Source organism: Canis aureus, chromosome 8, assembly GCF_053574225.1.
Source record: "Canis aureus isolate CA01 chromosome 8, VMU_Caureus_v.1.0, whole genome shotgun sequence".
NCBI classification, from domain to species: Eukaryota; Metazoa; Chordata; class Mammalia; order Carnivora; family Canidae; genus Canis; species Canis aureus.
The window spans coordinates 54678602-54699812 of record NC_135618.1 but is presented as its reverse complement, the minus strand read 5'-3'; the positions used below and the strand labels follow the sequence as shown (position 1 = coordinate 54699812).

The window sequence follows — 21211 nt, the reverse complement described above, 5'->3', positions numbered from 1 at the left end:
CATAATAGGAGTCAATGCTGGAGCTTTTTCAAAAATTAATGCAAGGGAGGGCAGTCCTTTATGAGGATGCTAATTAGATAAAATATAAACCTGGTATTGAAAATGACCACTGGGGGATCCCTGGGTGGCTCAGTGGTGTAGTGCTGCCTTCAGCCCAGGGCGTGATCCTGGAGACCTGGAATCGAGTCCCATGTCGGGCTCCCTGGATGGAGCCTGCTTCTCCCTCTGTGTCTCTGCCTCTCTCTCTCTTTCTTTCTCTGTGTCTCTCATGAATGAATGGATGAATGAATGAATGAATGAATGAATGAATGAATAATGACCACTGAAGAAGGGCTACCTGAGCATGAAGATACCACTGAGCTGCTAAGATTCCCCTTTCTAGCAATACAGCGGGTTAACCTCCCTCCCAGTTGAAACAATTAAATTCTGGAGAGAACTTCTTCTTTAATGCATGAAGGATTAATTGACACAGAAATCACCTTCTCACCATAAGCAATGAGAACACTGAACAAAACCTATGAAATAACTGTATTTATACACTAGACAACAGAAAACACAGGACTATGACCCTGAGAGAGGGAAAATCAATAAGGAGAGCCAAAAATTGCCCTTGCTTACTGCCCAGAAGCAGCTTCCAGGCCAGGGAGCAGGAAAGGGAACCCAAGTAAGTCCAATGGTCTGAGTTGAGAATATAGAGATCCCACCTGTAATCTGTGGGGGAAAGTATTGGAGGATAAAAAACTTTAGAGACAAAGAACACAAGAAGAGAAATCTGATGGAAGAGAGAGATGTCTTCCCCTGTCTGGCTGAGTACTGACCTCTCTACATAGGCCAGGAGTGAAATCCACAAAAATATTTGGAAGAGGCGTTAAAAAGTGATAGGCTGAACAATTCTCAGAGCTTATATGGAGTTAGAAAGAGATCACTGCCCACCAGCCAGAGCAGAGGAGTCTTGAAATACAGACAACATTAGGCAGAGTCTCTAGAATGAGTATGTCCAAATAATGGAGATAAATTAACTACATAATAAAGGTCACTCTGGATTCAGCCTAATAATGCTCAAAAGAAAGCCACAAAAGGATCAAACTGATTTGAAAGTAATTTAAATGTATGCCAGAACAAACCCCAATACTCTTCAAAGGAGTACAACTAAATCAAGCACTCAAAAATGTAAAATTCACAATGTCCATCAGCCAGTCAAAATTGCCAGTCTTGCATATAAAAAAAAAATAAGAATACATGGCCCATAAATAGAAGAAAAATTAGTCCATAGAAACAGACTCAGAAATAAATGATGATGGAATTAGCAGCAAAGATTTTAAAGCAGCTATCATAAATACTGTATGTTCAAGGACATAAAGGAAAATATACCTAATATTAAGACAGACATGTAATTTTTAAAAGATCAAGCAAGCAACATCTACCTACCTGTCTGGGAGTCCACTCTGTCTGCTGGCTTAGGGAAACCACAGTGTCAATGGAGCTGAGATCCAACTGCTCCAGCTCACTCTCATTAAGAGCCAGAGCAATGCGCCCCAGGGAGGCGATATGGTGCTCTTTCCAGTAAGAAGGCATGTCCCATACCTGGAAGTGAAAAAAATCCAGATTAGACTATTACTTACAATATTTTTAAACAGACATAAGGTAAATCTCTCTAATATTTAAGGTTCTCTTTATTTTTTAATGATTTTATTTATTTATTCATGACAGAGAGAGAGAGAGAGGCAGAGACACAGGCAGAGGGAGAGGGAGAGAAGCAGGCTCCATGCAGGGAGCCCGACGTGGGACTCAATCCCGGGTCTCCAGGATCACATCCCAGGCCAAAGATGGCACCAAACTGCCGGGCCACCGGGGCTATCCATATTTAAGGTTCTCTTATAAATCAGTAAGAAAAAAAATGACTGCTTTTGTTTTAATATATATACACAAAAGATGTGAACAGAACAACTTTATATCATGGAAAAGGACTGGTCTGATTTCTTGGCCCTCATCTTGAATTGGCCACATACAAGGTCCCTGGCCAGTGAGTGGACTAAGGCTTTGTCTAAGATGACAAGGACAACTTTGGGGATGTGGGGAAGGGCACTTTTCTCTTCCCTATTGTAGTTTGAGCTTTTCTGCCTAAGGAGGCCATTTATCTTTGTAAACACAAAACATTTTTGCTTTCTCCAGTTTTCTGTTAATGGTGAAAGAATAGAAGCAATAAAGTTTTACTGAGTTTTGAAAAAAAAAAGATATGAACAAGAAATTCACAAAAGAAGAAACAGGGGAAAAAGTTCAGTCTTGGTCATAATTTTTCAAATTGTACATTAACATCAATCAAAGAACATCATGTTAACTGCTCATATTGACAAGGAATAAAAAGGATCACTTATGGTGTTAAAAATATGCAGCAAAGGATACCCTCATTTCTGATACAGAGAATATAAATTTGGAGGGGGATTTTGGTTATGTGTATCAATAGCTTTTAAAATATTTATACGATTTGACCCCAAAATTATACCTCTGGGAATTTAGCCTAAATAATGAGACAAGTGCTCCCAAAAATATGTACAAATATGTACCTTGAGGCATAAAAAAAAATAAGTAACCTAAAAGTCTACTAATTTGCTAAATAAATAAGGACTAGCAAAAAAAGGACCAACCATAAAATGAAATATTAACTAGAGTGTTGACATAAATTTATATTTCTGATATGAAAAAATATGCATTTATACTGTTGGGTGTTAATAGGAAGTTACTGAATACTGGGTGATATATAATAACATGTAATATGTATGTGTGAGCATACATGAAATATATTCATGAAATCTCTAAATATACTTTATAGACATATACAGAAGTCTGGGGAGCTTCAGGTGAATTTAACAAAATATAACAGTGCTTTTCTCTGGGTAGAATATGATGGATTTTCTTCTTCATTATTTTCTGACTTTTCTACAATAAACTTGGGTCATTTATATAATTTTAAGGATCTTACTGTCTTAACCTCACAAGGGTAACCAGATAGTCTATGGCCATCCTAACGGCTAAAACAAACCACTAAAAGCATTGTTTATAAAGATGGAAAAAGACTTCAAGTCCCCTTTTTACTCTTTCCTTCTATGTTTTCAGACAAATTTGCAACAGATTCTGAGAAAACCTGCTATAAGCATCAGTCGAGGTTCTTCAAGTGGAGAAAGAAAAGCACAATTCCTAGAAACCATTTCAGTCAGAAGCACAGAACATCCACAGAACGTTTTCTTTTATTTATTTATTTATTTATTTATTTATTTATTTATTTATTTATTTATTTATTTATGAGAGAGAGAGAGAGAGGCAGGCAGAGACACAGGCAGATGGAGAAGCAGGCTCCATACAGAGAGCCAGACGTGGGACTCGATCCCAGGACTCCAGGATCACGCCCTGGGCCAAAGGCAGGTGCTAAACCGCTGAGCCACCCAGGGATCCCCACAGAACTTTTTCTGAGTGTCCATTAGATGCCAAGACACATACATCTCTGCTCTCTGCCACAGCCCTGAGAGGCAGGAACTAGAAATTTCCTGGATGTGGGAAGCACACCAATGGTGCTGAGTTAATACAGAGAAATTGCAACAGGATAATGCAAATGAAAGCTCCCAGAAGCAGGGGACTCTATGCATAGAAGTGCTGGGACCATCATGCTGGGGTTTTCCCTCTGTTGGATGTTTCCTCCCTGAGGTAGGATTTACCTGTACTGCCTTCTCCTTTAGGGTTACCAACTGAGGCAGGCTGAAAGCCCTGACGGCCCCCAGAAGCTCCACACTCCTGATGAACGTGTGTTCCTCCATGCAGAGCAGGTCCTCGGGGGCCCAACAGGCATTGGCTTCTGCCAACTTGAAGATGTCACTGGAAGAAGGAGCCATGACGCCATGGCAACCTGAAGAATAGGGAGGAACAAAGGAAAGAGAGCTTCAGGGAATGTTAGTCTTTATTGAAATGAGTGAACTTGTCCGGTTGGATTTATTCATGAGAGGCAGCACAGCACAGACACTGAGAGCTGGCATGCAGGGAGTGGCTTGAGTCCCATTTCTGCCTCTAATTACCTTGTAGCAGAATCGTGGAAATGCCAGCTTTTGCACTGAGAGCCACATGCACTCAGTAGGAGCTCTGCAACACTGCAATGGAGCTCCAAATTGCCTGGAGGACAGTGATAACTGGTGGCCAACAGTTCTGGCTTCAGGTTCAAATCCAGACCTATTTAATCCCTCTCTGCCTCAGTTCTCTCATCAATAAAATGAGGATAAAAGTGCCTCATCAAATTTTGGGAACACTAGATATATTATTATATATAAAGCCTGTAGAACAATGCCAGGTATAAAGTAAGCACTCAATACATGTTAGCTATTTTTATTAGTTATGTTACCAGCAGGTGCCACCTCATGCCTTTGAGTTTGCAACCCAGAGTTAAGGCTTCCAGAATTATAAGGAAGGAGCACTCCTATCTAAGTGTGGGAGGGGAGGGGTGCCTGGGTGGCTCGGTTGGTTAAGCATCTGCCTTCGGTTCAGGTTATAATCCTGGGGTCCTGGACTGGAGCCCCAAGTGGGGCTCCCTGCTCAGCAGGGAGCCTGCTTCTCCCTCTCCCTCTGCCCCTTGCCCACACCCACACCCTTCTTGTGTGTGTACAAGTGCATGCAAGCACGTGCACACTCTCTCAAATCACTAAATAAAATCTTTAAGTGTGGGAAGGGGGAATAGTTTCCCATCATGGAGGTTATGGCCTTCCCACTTCCTGAGAAAGAGGAGAAAGGGGCCTATTGTACTTTCCTTTGCAACAGAAGAAATCCATCCATTTCAGTCTTTGACTAAGTTGAATCTCACCTGGTCAAACCAGTTAACATCATCAACACACATATGAGCTATTTCTCCCTGACATGCCCCACCTGGGAGAAGGCTCCTTGTCTTCAGAGCAATCCTGGCTTTCCGGTCTTAGCAGCTGCCCACCCGAGGCACACAGACTCACCAGCACCACCTGGGCGGCAGTAGATCCAAGCCCTGTGGCCACTCCCTTCTCATTGCCTCTCAACGGCAACTCACTAGACTCCAGTCAAGAGGCGAAAGCAGACCAGATCAGGGTTGCCATGTGCAGTCCTCAAGCATCTTTACCACAAAAGACACATCCTTCCTAGACCCCCCCATTCCACTCCACTTTCCATGACAACAGCATCCAATGATAGTAAAAATTAGAGAGCAAGAAAATGGTTAAACAGTGCAGCAGGGACTTGGTCTTATCACTGGTATAGTCCCTGCCCAGCACATAGTAGGTGTTTAGCAGGTATTTGTTGAATGAATCAACACACACACACAAATTAACTAAAACAAAACCAATGAGTAATTCTGCTAATCCATTAATTACTACAAGCACAGCAGTAATGAATACCCAGAGCCACAAAAGAAAAGTCCGATGATGCACTCATAACCGAGCATCCTCTCCAGAGTGTGGCAAGTCTTACTCTCGCATACCCACATGCACAAGGTAGGAGCGCTGGCACGTGACAAGTGCACTGCTGCGTTGTGAGGGCAGGAGGAGCTGTATCACCAGCTCTGGGTACAAATCCAAGGGCTGCCACTGCTCACTCTGTAACTTTGGCCAAGTCTCTTAATCTGTCTCTAAACTTCAGTTTCCCTCGTCAAGACAATGGGAGAAGCACAGCACCCACATCACAGGACAGAGATGAGGATGAGACAGTGCATGAAAAGAGGACCACCCAAGAGAAACCTAAATCAGATCGTGACACTTCTTTGCTTGCCAACTCCATAAGACCCCAACCCAAAGACAAAGTGCTTAGGGTTTCCTTTATAAGGGCCCCCCGTGGCTTTTTCTCTCATGCACTCCAGCCACACTGGCCTCTCATTTTCCATTCCTTTTCTGCTCCTCTTACACTTCCACTTGCCTGGAAGACTCCAACGCCACCCGTCCACACAGTCCATGCCCACACTCCCTGGGTCTTTCCTGAAATGTCATCTTCTCAGTGAAACTACCTCCACGGTTCTCTTTTCAAATTATAATCCCCCACACCCCACACTCCCTGACCCCTTCTTTCCCTTCCTTTATCTTCCTTCTTGGCACTGAATCATCACAAAAATACAAAGTCTTTTACTTACTGTATGTGATTTATTGTCTGGCACCCACCCCTACAGCCTAGCCCCTTGAACGTAAACTCTGTGAGGACAGGGATTTTTGTCTGTTTTGTTCATATAGTCAGTGCTCAATAATTATTTGCTGCAGGAAAGAAAGCAAGCACTGATTGCCAGCTATTATTATTACAATTATTAAGGAGTCTGATTAACTTTGTTGCCTCCTGCTTGCTACAAGTGGTGCACAAAAATCATAAAAATATCTAACACTTATGGAACAGGTTTCCTATATGCCCGGCACTGTTGTGAACAGGTTCTGATCCATTATAATCCTCATAATAACCTAATGAGGTAGGGACTTTCAACGTCCCCATCTTACAGAAGATGAATACAGAGGCACAGAGATGTTTAAGGGCTTACCCAAAGTCACACAGCCAGTAAGCAGCAGATCCAGGGTTCACACCATGCCAGCCTGGCCCCAGCACTGCAATGCACAGTCACTTAGCTCCTTACACCCTTTAAGAAAACCCTTTTGAAATTTGTTTGTTGCACATGTTCACCATTTAACTTCCTGGCCTGGGTAAGGAGCACAAGACGTGATTCCAAATCACTTTACTAAAGGTATAATTCTTTGGCCTATGGCTTTTTGCCATTCTACTGCTGTGCAAACATTTCATCCAATGCCCTAGGCAAGGAGGCCTCTTGATGCCAGGAAATCAAGCCAAACACGGCTGCCATGGATCTGGCTCGGATACCCCAGAAACACTCACCAGGGCTGGGGTGAGAGCTTGGGTTCCTCTCACTGCTGTTCCAGACAGATTCAAAGACAGCCCAGAGGAATTCTGGCGGGGGCAAGGTCCCTGCTATCTTGAAAGATGTTTGCTGAAGGATCTCAGGAAACTGTGTGCAAGCAAGAAGAGGAAGGAGGAGGAAGAAATAATAATTAAAGCACATTAAATGCAGATTTAAACTGTGATACTACTTACTCCCTTAGGGGCTGTTTTTTTCTATAATAGCTTCTTATATAAATTTATCCCCTAGCTCAACTAATTTGGTCTCTACAAAGAATCATATAAAATAATACTTAACCCCATTAGCAATCCAATAAATGTTCAATAACACAAGTATATATTGTTTTTCACCCATCAGATTGCCAAAAATAAAAGAAAGTGATAACACCTAAAAATAAAATGATGATACTTAAGGGTGAGCAAAATTCATTAAACATGCACACTTGTTTTTCTATGGGACTGTTAAATGGTACACAACTATTGGAGTAACCTGATAAGATCTATAAAAAGCATAGGTTAGCCTACCCCGTTCTGGTCTGGTATTGTTTTTACATTTTTACTAAACTTTATATTTATTTATATTTATATATTTTATATATTTATTTAAAAAGAAGAAAGACAGGGGAATGCCCGCATGGCTCGGTGGGTTGAGCGTCTGACTCTTGATTTTGGCTCAGGTCATGATCTCATGGTTGTGGGATCACAACAAGCTGGTTGTGCTCAGCTTGAGATTCTCTCTCCTGCTCCCTCTGCCCCTTCCCCGGCTTGTGTTCTCTCCCTCTCTCTCAAGTAAATAAATCAATCTTTCAAAAAGGGGGGGAGAAAGAGGATTATCTCTGAGTGGAGACTAGCAATGAGGGAGCTTCCAATTGCCCTGGAGAAGGTGCCATTTCTCATCTAGAACCAGTGCAATTTGTCAAGACCCAGAATATTACTGGTAGGCTTGACCATGAGTCCAGAGCATTTATCAAACTGTCTCACACAGCTATGAATCACTGTGCCCCACTCTCTCCACAGGTTATACAGCCCCTCTTTCTATTCTAACCTTCAGAAGTAGAGTCACACTCTAAACCATGAGTTCCTCATCCCCGCTGTGACAATCAACTGGGAAATCTCCTGACACCCAGGCCCCATCCCAGAGATTCAAAGACCATTGGCCTGGGGTGGGGGTCCTGTAGATGTCCATTTAGAATCTCTCCAGTGATTGTCATGTGCGGCTAAGGTCACAAACAACTCACAAGAGACATGGTTAACTTTTAGAAAGCAAAATGCACAGCAGAATAAATGGTATTTTCCATTTTGTATGTTTTAAGGGAAGAACATATGTAAGCAGGAGGAGGATTTTTTTCTGAAAGGATGCAAGAGAATCTGGGAAGAGTGATCACCTCTGGGGAGACAGGCTGGAGACCTAAAAGTGGAGGGGTGGAGGGAAACTTCGTCTTCCTGTAGCTTCTGGTATAGTTGCAATGTCTTAGCCAGGAGCATGTATTATTTGTCTTATTAAATATTTCAGTCATTGAATAAAAAAGTAGAGAGAATAATAAAACACAACACTGATGTACCCACAACCTAATTTAAGAAATAAAACATCACAAATATAATTGATAGATCCTTGCCTGACTCGTTAGTCTCCTTCCTTCCCCAGAAATAACCATCACCCTGAATTTGGCATTAACCATTCTCATGCACTTTTTTTTTTTTAGATTTTATTTATTCATGAGAGACAGAGAAAGAGAGAGAGGCAGAGACACAGGCAGAGGGAGAAGCAGGCTCCATGCAGGAAGCCCAACATGGGACTCAATCCTGGGACTCCAGGATCAGGCCCTGGGCTGAAGGCAGCGCTTACGCTGCTGAGCCACCCGGGCTGCCCTTCTCACGCACTTCTAAACTTGTCTTACATCTAGAACTGTTTCTGCATGTGCTTAAAATTAATGTAACTATTTTCATGGTGAAAAAAAAAATAATCCACCACCACTCAAGCATTTTCAGAGTGAAAAAAAAAATTTAACTAGTATTTGTTTATTTATTTAGTATCCTACTGTATGTATTCTTTTGCAACTCATCTTTTTTAACCCTGCACTGTGTTTCTGAGATTTAATCATATTGCAATAAAACTTTTTCAATTTTGGGCAGCCCAGGTGGCTCAGTGGTCTAGCACTGCCTTTGGCCCAGGGCGTGATCCTGGGGACCCGGGATTGAGTCCCATGTGAGGCTCCCTGAATGGACCCGGGATTGAGTCCCATGTCAGGCTCCCTGCATGGAGCCTACTTCTCCCTCTGCCTGTGCCTCTGCCTCTCTCTCTCTCTCTCTGTGTGTGTGTGTCTCTCATGATTAAATAAATAAAATCTTTTTTAAAAAAACTTTTTTCAATTTCAAAAGTTGATCTTTAGAAGATTGGATATGTGTATACATGTGCCTCTGCTACTTTTAACTACATGTCTGGACACCCCAGAAGATAATTTTACCATGCTTGGACACTGGAATGTGTGCTCTGCATCAACCTGGGTGACATGCCGTGCATTCAGGTCCTGCTGAGCACACATGACAATGTACATCTCACATGCACATATACAGGGGTGAGAGTGTGCGGATGGGCCTTGCGGTCTGTCTGAGTTTTGTCCAACAAATATTTACTCCTTCTCCACCCTTTGCTTCTGCATAAAGGAGACTACTTCCAGCCTCACTGAGTTTGAGCTTGGTCATGTGACTTGCTTTGGCCCAGTGAAAAGTCACAGTGTGCCATATCCCAGCGTACTTTAGTGCTCTCTTTTCTGGAGTCTCAGAGCTCCGTGGTAAGAAGAATAAGCTCCAGGTAGACGGAGCCCCAGAAGCTGATTCTGGAAGCAGAGCTGTCCCAGTGACCCACAGACTGGGCAGCAAGAAACTAATGCTCATTGTTGTATGTCAATGAGATTGTGTGGCTTCATTATACAAGAAAAAGATGAGAAATCTGTGCTCATTTGGCACAATTGTTGGCCTACACTGTCTAACTTTTGGAGAGTTGTTCCAGGCAAAGTGTGTTCCCAAAGGCAATGCTCCATGAGGATTTGGTTTTGGATTCAATGTGTTTGCACGTGGGATTGCACACACTGGACATACGTGTGTATGTGCATTTGGCAGTGCTGAGTGTAAGCCCTTGAACAGGCTTGCATGTGGGAAGCACACATACAGCAGGGTGGTAGCTAACCTATAGTTCCCAGTCTGTGCACACCTGCCCAGAGTGCCATTTGAAAAGCCTAGAGTTAGTTTCGCTGCTGCCTCACTCCCTTGTCCCAAACCCTGGGCATCCTAGAGCAGAGCTGGAACATCTGAGCCCTCTGAAGCAGGGAGGAAGTTCCAAAAAGCAAATGGGCAGTAAACACCAATGGGATCTAACTGACCACACTTTCTCTCCCCTTCAAACTCCTTCAGTCTTCCCAGGGTAGAACACAGAGGTACCTTTGTGGCAACAGAGCTTAGTTCATCTCCTGAAAAAAGTACTAGAAAGGGTCCCAAGTCCTTCATCGTCTCAGCCGTCCAGTTCCGGGGGAGTCTATGAAGAGATGATAAGTGGTAAACTGAAACACCATGCTGTTGTCCTTGTCTCCCAGCATCCTTTTCTTGCAGGAGCAGACCAACTTCTTTTTTTTTTTTTTTTTTTTTTAATTTTTATTTATTTATGATAGTCACACAGAGAGAGAGAGAGAGGCAGAGACATAGGCAGAGGGAGAAGCAGGCTCCATGCACCGGGAGCCCGACGTGGGATTCGATCCCAGGTCTCCAGGATCGCGCCCTGGGCCAAAGGCAGGCGCTAAACCGCTGCGCCACCCAGGGATCCCGAGCAGACCAACTTCATACCTGGACAAGTCCCACTTCCCACAATCAGGACAGCAGGCACATGATGCAGGCTATCCCACGCAGGACACTAAGCCACCCTCAGGAATTTTGTTGGAATTACTAGAGAAACCCTCTTTTTCCTGATATCTCTAGCACTAAAGAGAATATAGGAAGTCATTCCCAACACCAAGTGGAGAGAATCGAGGCCACACCAATGAACATAGAGCTGAGAGACAGGAGGAGCATAGTCCCGACAACATCACCTGAGCCTCCAGACCCAGTCATGCCTGAAGTATATCCCTCGAGTTTTCTGTTACATTCTGTTTCTGAACTCAATAAATTACCATTTCTTTTTCTAGCTTGAATTGTTGAATTTCTGTCATATACATCACAGCCTTTCCTTCCTCTCTTCCCCTCCCATTACTGTCCCCATTCTATAGATGTAGAAATTAAAGTGCAAAACGATTAAGTAGCTTTTCCCAGGTCACACAGACAATACACAAAATTTTAACCCAAGGAGTTGGTCTCCTGAGTCCATGATCTTAAATTCTATATAAAAGGACAGTGCCGGGCAGCCCCGGTGGCTCAGCAGTTTAGCGCCGCCTTCAGCCCAGGGTGTGATCCTGGAGACACGGGATCAAGTCCCATGTCAGGCTTCCTGCATGGAGCCTGCTTCTCCCTCTGCCTGTGCCTCTGTCTCTCTCTCTCTTTCTCTCTCTCTCTCTCTGTGTGTGTGTGTCTTTCAAGATTAAATAAATAAAATCTTAAAAAAAAAAGGGATCCCTGGGTGGCGCAGCAGTTTGGCGCCTGCCTTTGGCCCAGGGCGTGATCCTGGAGACCCGGGATCGAATCCCACGTCGGGCTCCCGGTGCATGGAGCCTGTTTCTCCCTCTGCCTGTGTCTCTGCCTCTCTCTCTCTGTGACTATCATAAATAAATAAAAATTAAAAAAAAAAAAAAAGGACAGGGCCTAAGCCACTGTAATTACTCCAGAAACATTTGCTGTTTAACTGCTGACTGACGGCTAGGCCCTCCCTACTCAAATGCCTACCCTAACTTCGGAAGATTCTACAAGAGAAAGAATAGTTGTGTCTGCCCCCCCACACCTAGAGCTCCCACAGACCCAGAGCTGACAGTACTTTGATTATTTGAAGTATTATTATTGTTGTTACTTCACAAGAATAAGGATGGCACCTCCTTGCATTTATAAAGTGCCATCTTTTCAAAACTCTTGCCCTAAATATCCCAAGAGGTACTGGTGACAACCATGTGAGGTCTGCGGAGCCACTACTGTTCTGACTTTACAGAGCATCTGAGGCCCAAAAAAGAAACATCTTATTTCTAAAATAAACATAAGCAGCTAACCTTACCCTAAGCTAGAGACTCTCTCTGTTTGGATGACAGGAGCACCAGGGTTTGGCACCCCTTGGCCAGCACTTTCCCCCCAGAGTAGAGCCCTGGCTCCTCCTCACCCGTACTGTTCCAGGAGCCTGAGCCTCACCGCAGCCTTCTGCTCAGGGCTGAGGCCTGGGCAGTCTCTGAGTCCGTGCAGGGCTGTGGCCCAGGCCCGGGCGGAGATCCCACTGTGGATAATGGCTGCGGGCAAGTGGCAGAGCAGTTTCCCCACGATGTCTACCGCAAACTCATCGGCAATGGAGTTGTTCTGAAACCAACAAGTGGAGCTGATGGGAAGATCGAGCAGGGTTCAAGATCCTGACCCCTCAACAACACATCCTGATCCCCAATCTTGTAAAGGTTCCAGGACCTGAATTCACCCACCATACCATGGACTAGTAGAGACAGCATGGGGTCTGATTTTACCCTAGGGATGCAGGCCTCGGCAGTCTAGGAGACCCCAGCAGGGAGCCGGTGTGGGCAGAGGAGTTGGCACATGGTGAACACTTAATAAATGAGGACTTATGTCATCAGTGGTGTCACTGCTCTGAGGATACCCCAGAGTTTAACAACCATGCTAATAATACTACAGCAAGAATAGAAACAGCACCTCAAAATTTGTATGGGACTTGAAAGCATTTAAAGCTCTTTCTCCAAATGACAAAAGTAGATAACATTTGAGTGTTTAATACACATCAGGCAGTGTTCTAAGAGCTTACAGGTCTTAATCTTCATCTTCAAAGTAATTGTAAGAGATAAGTACTAATATCACTCTCTTTTTAAAGATAAAGAAGCTGCCTGCTGGTGGCAAGGCTAGGATTCACACTCAGTCAGTCAGTCTGCCCTTTGGGCATTGGCCTTGAAGAACATATTGCCTATTTCATGCCCTCAATAACCCTGTGCTGAAAGTGCTCTTGCACCCATCTTAGGGATGAGAAGACTGAGACTCAGGGAGGGGAAGTGACTTTGGCTGAAGCCATATAACCACACACTGTCAGAGGCCAGCCTAGATGCCAGACTCTGTGTACTTTGATCTTCCTAGTCCCCAAGAGCAGCCTCCCGTCATTCAAATGCCAGGATGGCAGTCCTCAGAACCAATGGCCAACACTGTCCCACCCAAGGTCCCAGGGCCAGCTTTGAGACCCGCAAGTCAGGTTTCCGGCCATCGCCACAAGCTCAAGATCCCAGCCAGACTCCCTCCCCAAGGGCTCCCCAGGACGGCCACAGACACCCAGAGAGGAAGCTACATCAAAGAAAGTATCACCCAGGAAGAGTTTCCTTACCAGGCACTGCTGTACCTTCCTAAGGACCGAATTCTTTTTGTGGGAATCTAAAACCAAGGAGTCCAACTGATTCTTCCCCAGGCTGATCAGAAAGGGCACACACTGGGAGGCTGGGACAGAAGCCAGGTGGTGAGCCCTGGAGAGAGACAGGAAGAATGAGAGGAGGAAAACAGTGGCTGCTCTGCATATGCCCCTGACATCAGCCTCCACATGCCCAAGAGCTTATCCCAGGGCCGTTCTCTAAACGTTTGTTCTCTCCCCAGTGTTGCTGTGGCTCCCCTTGGGAGGGAGCAGGCCTCCCCCTCCCCGTATCACAACTCTCTTCTGTGAGTAGGAACACAGATTTCCCATCATGCCCCTCTTCTTCACCCCTGTAGCATTGATCAGAGATGGGGTCTCTATAAACATATGTTGACTGGGGTACTGGTTGAGGGGAGATGAAGAGAAAGAAAGAAAAAGCAGAAGTTAGAGATAAGAGAGAATAAAATAGAAAGTGAGAAAGAAAGACGAGGAGAGAACAGGAGAAAGAGAAATGACACCTGATTCTGGCATCTCCAGTCCAGAACCCGCCCCTAAACTCTTGGCCATGTATTCTTAACAGAGGAGATTAACTCCCTAGGGAGAAAATCTGTTCAGGTAGAGAGAGGGAACAAAAAGAAAAAAAAAATCTTAGTTCCTACAATGATTTGTGACTCACTAAAGCTCAGCCATATTCAACAAAATCTTATTCCTGGTAAATTCTCTCACTCAGGAGAAATTAAATTGTTCCCTTTAGGGAGGCAATACTGAAACAAAGGTTGAGAAAGACTGCTCTAGACCCACATGGCCTGCTCATCATGACCACCAAACTGTTCCAAAACCACATTCTGCGTGTTCTCCCTCCTATATGCCATCCTGGGTGTCTTTTTCCCTTATCCCCAAATCTGTCGTTGCTACTAGCTTACTATTGCTCAAATCTGTTCTTGCTTCTCCATTCACGATACTGCTATCTGATTTATCACTCCATCCACTCAGCAAGTATCTGTGCATGCCAGGCACAGTACCGGGCACCAGCTACAGCCATGAACAGGACATGAGAGGCAGGTCCCTGCTCTCAGAATGCTTCCTTCTAGTAGGGTTAAGACAACAGAAATTGGTGAATAAAACAGGCCATTTCAGCCAGTGATAAATATAAGGAAGAAAACAAAATGGCTCTGCAATGGAGAACAATGGCGGGGACAGCTGGGAGCCTGTTCTAAGGCACAAGTATTTAAGCTGAGATGTGGATGAGTGGAAGGAGACAGCCATGCCAAGATCCAGGTTCTAGAAATAAGCTTCCATGTTCCCCTCCTTCCAGCCAGACCCCCTGCATTCCATGTGCTATGTGGACAGAGGTAATGATCTCTCTGAAACATAAATCTGAGGATCTGTGCCCAGAATACAGGTGAAACACCTCATGGTGTCACACAATCCTTCCCTGATTTGACTGTCCCTTACCTCTCTGGCCTTCTGGCTCCCAACTACCCTGCAGATACACACCATGCATTCCCCAGAGTGCTTTGCTTTCCTTGCCCACTACTGGACCAAACATCCCTTGTGCCCCTGCCTGGAGTGTCCATCCTGGACGCTGAAACCCCAGCTCATTCTCTGAGCTTTAGTTTAGCCTCCTCTGACTTTTCAATCTGAAGAAGATACAACCCCCACTGTGCCCTGCACCTGTCACCCTTTCCCATGGTAACAGCATCAGGCTTTCTTGGAGACTCACCCCCTTCACTTGAAGTCCTTGTGGTTTGGGTGGACTGCAATTCACTCTCAGCTCCAGGGGTACAATACCAAACTAAACCAGTCAGAGTTATCCATCCCCCACAACCCCAGGCAAACCCATGACTTACTGAGAAAGATGGGAAGAAAAGGTCTTTTAACCAGGAAGATATAACCTTGAATCTGCCAGAGACCACCACAAAGAAAGAAGTTGCCTGATGCAGAAGCCTACAGAGGAAAGCAGGGCTAAAGGACAGATGGCTGACCACTGAGCTCCTGGATCCAGCCATGTCTGAAATCTATTCCTGGACTTTCCAGTTACCTGAACCAAGATTGCCTTTTATTGCCTAAGCCAGTTTGAGTTAAGGCTCTATCACTTTTAACCAAATATCAACTTGACATTATAATTGGCTTCATACTTTTATATTCCCCCTCCCAGAGACTATAAGCTTTTATAAAGGGGAAAATAAGTTATCTTTGAGAACTAGTACGTGGTAAGCACTCAGTAAATATTTTTCGAATAAATGAAGACAGTTAACAGCAAGAGAAGGAAGAGGGAAATAAAGAGAAAAGGAATATCCAGACTGTGTTTGAAAAGCAGGGCTCCACCTCCCAGGCCTGAATGCTTACACATACCAGAAGTCCCCATGACTCACATCAGCCCTGATCACCCTGGAGCCAGGTGGGAGGCCACCCAAGATGGGACCTGCTTCACTAGCACTCACTCAGCCTTGGATTGCTTTGGCTTTGGTTTTTAAGTAACAGGAAAAAAAAAAAAAAAAAAAAAAAACAAGAAATTCTGCCTAAAATATCTATGTGGGACTCAGAATTTAAATCCAGGTTCACAAGGGCTTAATTCTGGAAGGCACTCTCCACTCTGTGTCTGGTTCCTCACTAAAACCTGGGGGTGAGATGACTTGGATGACTCCCACAAATCTCATTGTTGAGCCAGAGAGGAGAGCCAATGTTCACTTACGGGAGTGCAGCGAAGAGGAAAGGTGGCATAGAGGATCTGGAGACCTCCCAGTATTTCCATGCCAAACAATTAACCTGAAAGATTAAAGCAGTTCTAGGAATTTAGTCCAATAATCATAAAAGCAAATATAGACTGTGTGTTCTGTGGGTCGGGGACTGTTCTAAGTGCTTTACATGTCTCTACTTATTAAATAATAGTAGGCACCACTTCTGTGTCCAGTTTATGGATGAGGCAATCACACTGAGGCAATCACAAGGTGAACACAAAAATTTAAGTCTGGATATGTTCACCTTGTTTTATTTATAACTGCAAGAAAGTGAGATGTCAAATTAATTAAGCAAGGAGGCTGTTAGACTGAAGTGTCCCTAAATACGTGGCACCCTATGAAAGCACACCAAAATCTAAGTCTACAAATGCTTCAAGGTTATTAAATCAAAACACTGGCAACAACCAATCACCAAGAGCCAACTACGCTTTAAGCTATAACCAGCCAAATAATTCCTTTCTCTGCATCTGCACTTTCTCTATATAAGTCTTCCCGCCCCCCCACCCCCACTCCGCCAGAGCACTCCAAAACACTTCCTGTTTTCCTGTGCCCAATTCCAATCGCTTTTGTTAAAAGAATTCTTAAAATTTTTAATATGCTTAGGTTTACCTTTTTTTTTTTTTAAGGTTTTATCTATTTACTTGAGGGAGAGAGAAAGAGCACAAGCAGGGATGAGGGGGCACAGGAGATGGAGCAGCAGACTCCCCGCTGAATAGGGAGTTGGATGTGGGGGCTCAATTCCAGGACCTTGGGATCATGACCTGAGCTGAAGGCAGACCCCTAACCAACTAAGCCACCCAGGTGCCCCCTAGATTTACCTTTTAACAGAGATACAACTTTACTGTCCCTCAGTTTGGGATTGGTTAGGTAAGTTATGATACATCCACATAACTGAATGCTGTGCAACTATTTTGTTTCAATAAGGTAGATTTAGATCTATCAACATGGAACAATGGCTACACACACACACACACACACACACACAGAGCTATATATATACATATAATATATATAACTATATGAGTTATACATATAACTTTATAACAGTTGTAACATTAAACAGAACAATGTATATAGTATGAACTCATTTGTATTTTTTAAATTACACATAAATACATTTTATATACACAAAAAAACCTCTCAAAGTTGATAGCAAACTTCTCCTTATGGTCAATCTTAAGAGGGACTCTCGGCGCACCTGGGTGGCTCAATTGGTAAAGCATCTACCTTCAACTCAGGTCATGATCTCAGGGCCCTGGGATCAAGCCCTGCCTCGGCTCCCCACTCAGCGAGTGTCTGCTTGTCCCTCTGCCCCTCCCCACTGCTTGTACACTCTCTCTTTCATTCTCTCAAATAAATAAATAAAATCTTTTTAAGAAAAGAAAGAGGAATTCTCAATCTCCACACCTTTGAGATTTTGGGTTGGACAACGCTTTGCTGCGGGGCAGTTCTCTGCATTGTAGGAAGTAAGCAGCATCCCTGGACTCTACTCCCTAGATGCCAGTAGCATCTCCCCCCAGGAGTGACAACCAAAAGTGTCTCCAGATAGGACCAAATAATCCTCCAAGAATCACTGCTCCAGGGGAAATTTTACTCTTCATATATTGTTTTATGTTTTTATAATAATTATGTGTTTTCAGCAATAAGGTAAACAACAAAGGCAAATTTTCTAATTAACTGGTATTTGAAAGCTCTGAGAATTGAGGGAGTCTCCCTAAGGAGCTCTGTTGGAACAATCCTTCCTCCTTGCACACGGAGTTCTTCTTCAAAGCGGGTCTGACCTCCATCCATTGGATCAGTTTGATGAGCATAAAGGAGACAGCCATGCCAGGGTCCAGGTTTCCAAAATAATTTGCTTTCCTCCCTGCTGGGGCAAGACTTTTAATACAGTTCAATAGTTCCCACCAGGGAACTGTTAGAAATGTCAATTATCAGGCTTTACCCTAGAAATTCCAAGTGAAGTTCTGCAATCTGTGTTGTCTTTTTTAATCTGTGTGTTTTTTTAACAGCTTTATTGAGGTAGATTGATATGCAAAGACCTGCACATATAATGTGTGTGCTTTTATAAGTTTGTACATATGCAAACACCCATGATACCAACACAATCAAGGTAATAGACACATCCAACACCTCCCAGAGTTTCTTTTATTCCTTTTTGTTTTTGTTTTTGTGGTAAGAGCACTTAACAGGAGATCTACCCTCCTACCAAATGCTGAAGTACACAATATCACATTGTTAAGTACAGGCACTGTGTTGCACAGTGGATTTCTAGAATTTATTTATCTAGCAAAACTGAAACTTAATATCCATCAAACAACTCCAGTGTTCCAGGCAATGTTGATGCTCAAATTTGAGAACCACTGATAGAATGTAAGGGAATGACAGGGCTTTGTGAAAATTTTACCTATTCCTCTAAAGACCTCAAGGGATTATACACCAAGCTTTACACTTACTTCTTGGCTCTCAGGGAAAGGATCCACTTATTTGGAAACTTTTCATTCATATCTATAACACCGCAGGCCTGAGTCGGGCAGATACCTTGTATGTGCCCTCTCAGGACTCTGGGACTCTGTACCATCAAAAGTTTAAACTCCAAGTCCAAATGCTGTTCTCAAGGCTTGATTTTACTTGCTTAGATCCAGTGAAAAGTCAGTTTCTGCCTTTGGTCTCCCCAGAGGATTAAAGAGTCTCCCTAACCATTTGGGAAATGAAGTATTAAATGAAGAAGAAAATACTCTTATTAAAATATTATTCCCATTCCAGGCTACCTCTGGGAAGGACAGGAAGGAGGGAATGACTGTCAGTCTCAGGAGAACATAATTACATGCCAAATGATATATCCGACAACTGTATTTTAAAGTTCAGATCTGAGTTTACAATAATCAATCTGGTGAAGCCCTGGCTGTTAGAGACAGGAGTTATCTGGAGCTTTTTATTTTTTTATTTTTTTTTAATTTTTTATTGGTGTTCAATTTTCTAACATACAGAATAACCCCCAGTGCCCGTCACCCATTCACTCCCACCCCCCGCCCTCCTCCCCTTCTACCACCCCTAGTTCGTTTCCCAGAGTTAGCAGTCTTTACCTTCTGTCTCCCTTTCTGATATTTCCCACACATTTCTTCTCCCTTCCCTTATATTCCCTTTCACTATTATTTATATTCCCCAAATGAATGAGAACATATAATGTTTGTCCTTCTCCGACTGACTTACTTCACTCAGCATAATACCCTCCAGTTCCATCCACGTTGAAGCAAATGGTGGGTATTTGTCATTTCTAATAGCTGAGTAATATTCCATGTGGTTTATGTATACAATGGAGCTTTTTAAAAAAAGAAACTGGTGGCAACCCGGGTGGCTCAGTGGTTTAGCTCCGCCTTCAGCCCAGGGCGTGATCCTGGAGACCTGGGATCCAGTCCCACATCAGGCTCCCTGCATGGAGCCTGCTTCTCCCTCTGCCTGTATCTCTGCCTCTCTCTCTCTCATGAATAAATAAATAAAATCTTGAAAGAAAGGAAGAGAGAGAGAGAGAGAGAAAGAAAGAAAGAAAGAAAGAAAGAAAGAAAGAAAGAAAGAAGAAAGAAAGAAAAGAAAGAAAAGAAAAGAAAAGAAAAGAAAAGAAAAGAAAAGAAAAGAAAAGAAAAGAAAGAGAAGAAAGAAAGAAAGAAAGAAAGAAACTGGAGAAAACCTGGCTCAATACTTGGCTCCACATCCTGACTTGCTTGGGAATGATCTTGGCACAAATATCTTAAGCTGGCACAGTCAGTCCAGGCCCACAACTGGGGCAGGGAGAGAGAATCAGAAGCGCCAATATGCTATGATGTTACCTGATATGGTGAGAGCAGGGAGAGGTTGTTCTCAAAATAGTGGAAATGGGCCAGAAAGGAGTCCACACTCATGGCATCAATGTGGGAGCATGTCATACCTTTGACCAGCTGCCCTGTGCTGGAAAACAGAACAAGGGACCCAGGAGAAGAAGGGGTTTGAGAGGGGAGAGGAAGGCACAGGGTTGGGAGGGGAGAGGAATGAAGGGGCAAGAGAAAGCAGGTCTAATGGGGCACAGGTCCAACGGTCCTTCCTGGGAAATTAGGCTCTGAAGGACTCATCAGCCCCCAGACAGATTACATTCACCTACCTCAGGAGCTCCTCAGGCCTTCTGGTTGACTTTGACAGAAGCTCATACAGGAACAAGGCCTGAAGGAAGAGAATGATTGCTGGCATGGATGGAGCACTCACTCACTCACCATGATGAACACACTGTGTGCCTAGCAGCTGGAGGCTCTGTTGGGAAGACATACTACTCACCCATTTTATAGATGGGTAAATGGAAGCTTAATAGGCTATGTTATTCACCCAGGCCACACAATTGCTAAGTGGTAGAGTGAGGATTTGAACCAGTGTCAGAGTGATTGCAGAACACATGCTCTCACACCTGGAGGATCCTCGATGCTTTAGAACATGAACGAGAAGCAAAACCATTGGGCAGCAAGGCTGGATGGAGGTTTACTTCCTATGATTTGTAAAGCTACTGACTAGTTGAGGACCCTCCATAGTGTCTATGCCCATGCCCACCTGCTAGCTTCCAGGAAGCAAAAGCAGAAGAGTTGGATGAATAGACCAGAATGTGCTAGAAAGTACTATCAATTAAGTAACTCCTGCTTGCAGCACATGCTCTCCTCCAATCCTCCCAGATGGGCACTCTAGAAGAACAATACCTAGGAGGCAAGGGAGCCATTTGTTTTAAGGAATGTAATTTTACAGAATACCTAACTTGCAGATGTGATCAAGTATGACATTCATCTATTTTATAGACTCTGAAACTTTGAATATAATTCCCCAAGCAGAATAAATTATGAGCCAGCATTAGGCAGTGGCATCTGACATGGCAGGCAGGCCCAGAAGAAAGGAACAGCTAGGGAGGTAAGTCCCTGAAGCTCTCTGTGTGGCCCCAGATATTTTCTCGGGCACAGGATCAAGTTCTGCGACCCCGCCCCATCCCAGTCTTCCCTGTCACAGGAAACAGCAACTCCATCAGCTCAGCTGCTGAGACCAAAATGTCTGGAAGACATCT

General features: G+C 43.9%; 1 protein-coding gene across 3 annotated transcripts in view; it reads right to left on the bottom strand.

The window, feature by feature from the left end:
• Nucleotides 1-21211, bottom strand: part of OTOA (otoancorin) — a 68696-nt gene that overhangs the window by 12343 nt on the left and 35142 nt on the right. For all 3 annotated transcript variants that reach the window (XM_077906984.1, XM_077906985.1, XM_077906986.1), the window contains 9 exons: nt 20276-20334; nt 19968-20085; nt 16098-16171; nt 13382-13517; nt 12176-12366; nt 10327-10420; nt 6868-6997; nt 3711-3898; nt 1429-1584 (listed from right to left, as the gene is read on the bottom strand). In XM_077906984.1, coding sequence (XP_077763110.1) covers nt 1429-1584; nt 3711-3898; nt 6868-6997; nt 10327-10420; nt 12176-12366; nt 13382-13517; nt 16098-16171; nt 19968-20085; nt 20276-20334 — 1146 coding nt within the window. The remainder of the gene's footprint in view (nt 1-1428; nt 1585-3710; nt 3899-6867; nt 6998-10326; nt 10421-12175; nt 12367-13381; nt 13518-16097; nt 16172-19967; nt 20086-20275; nt 20335-21211) is intronic.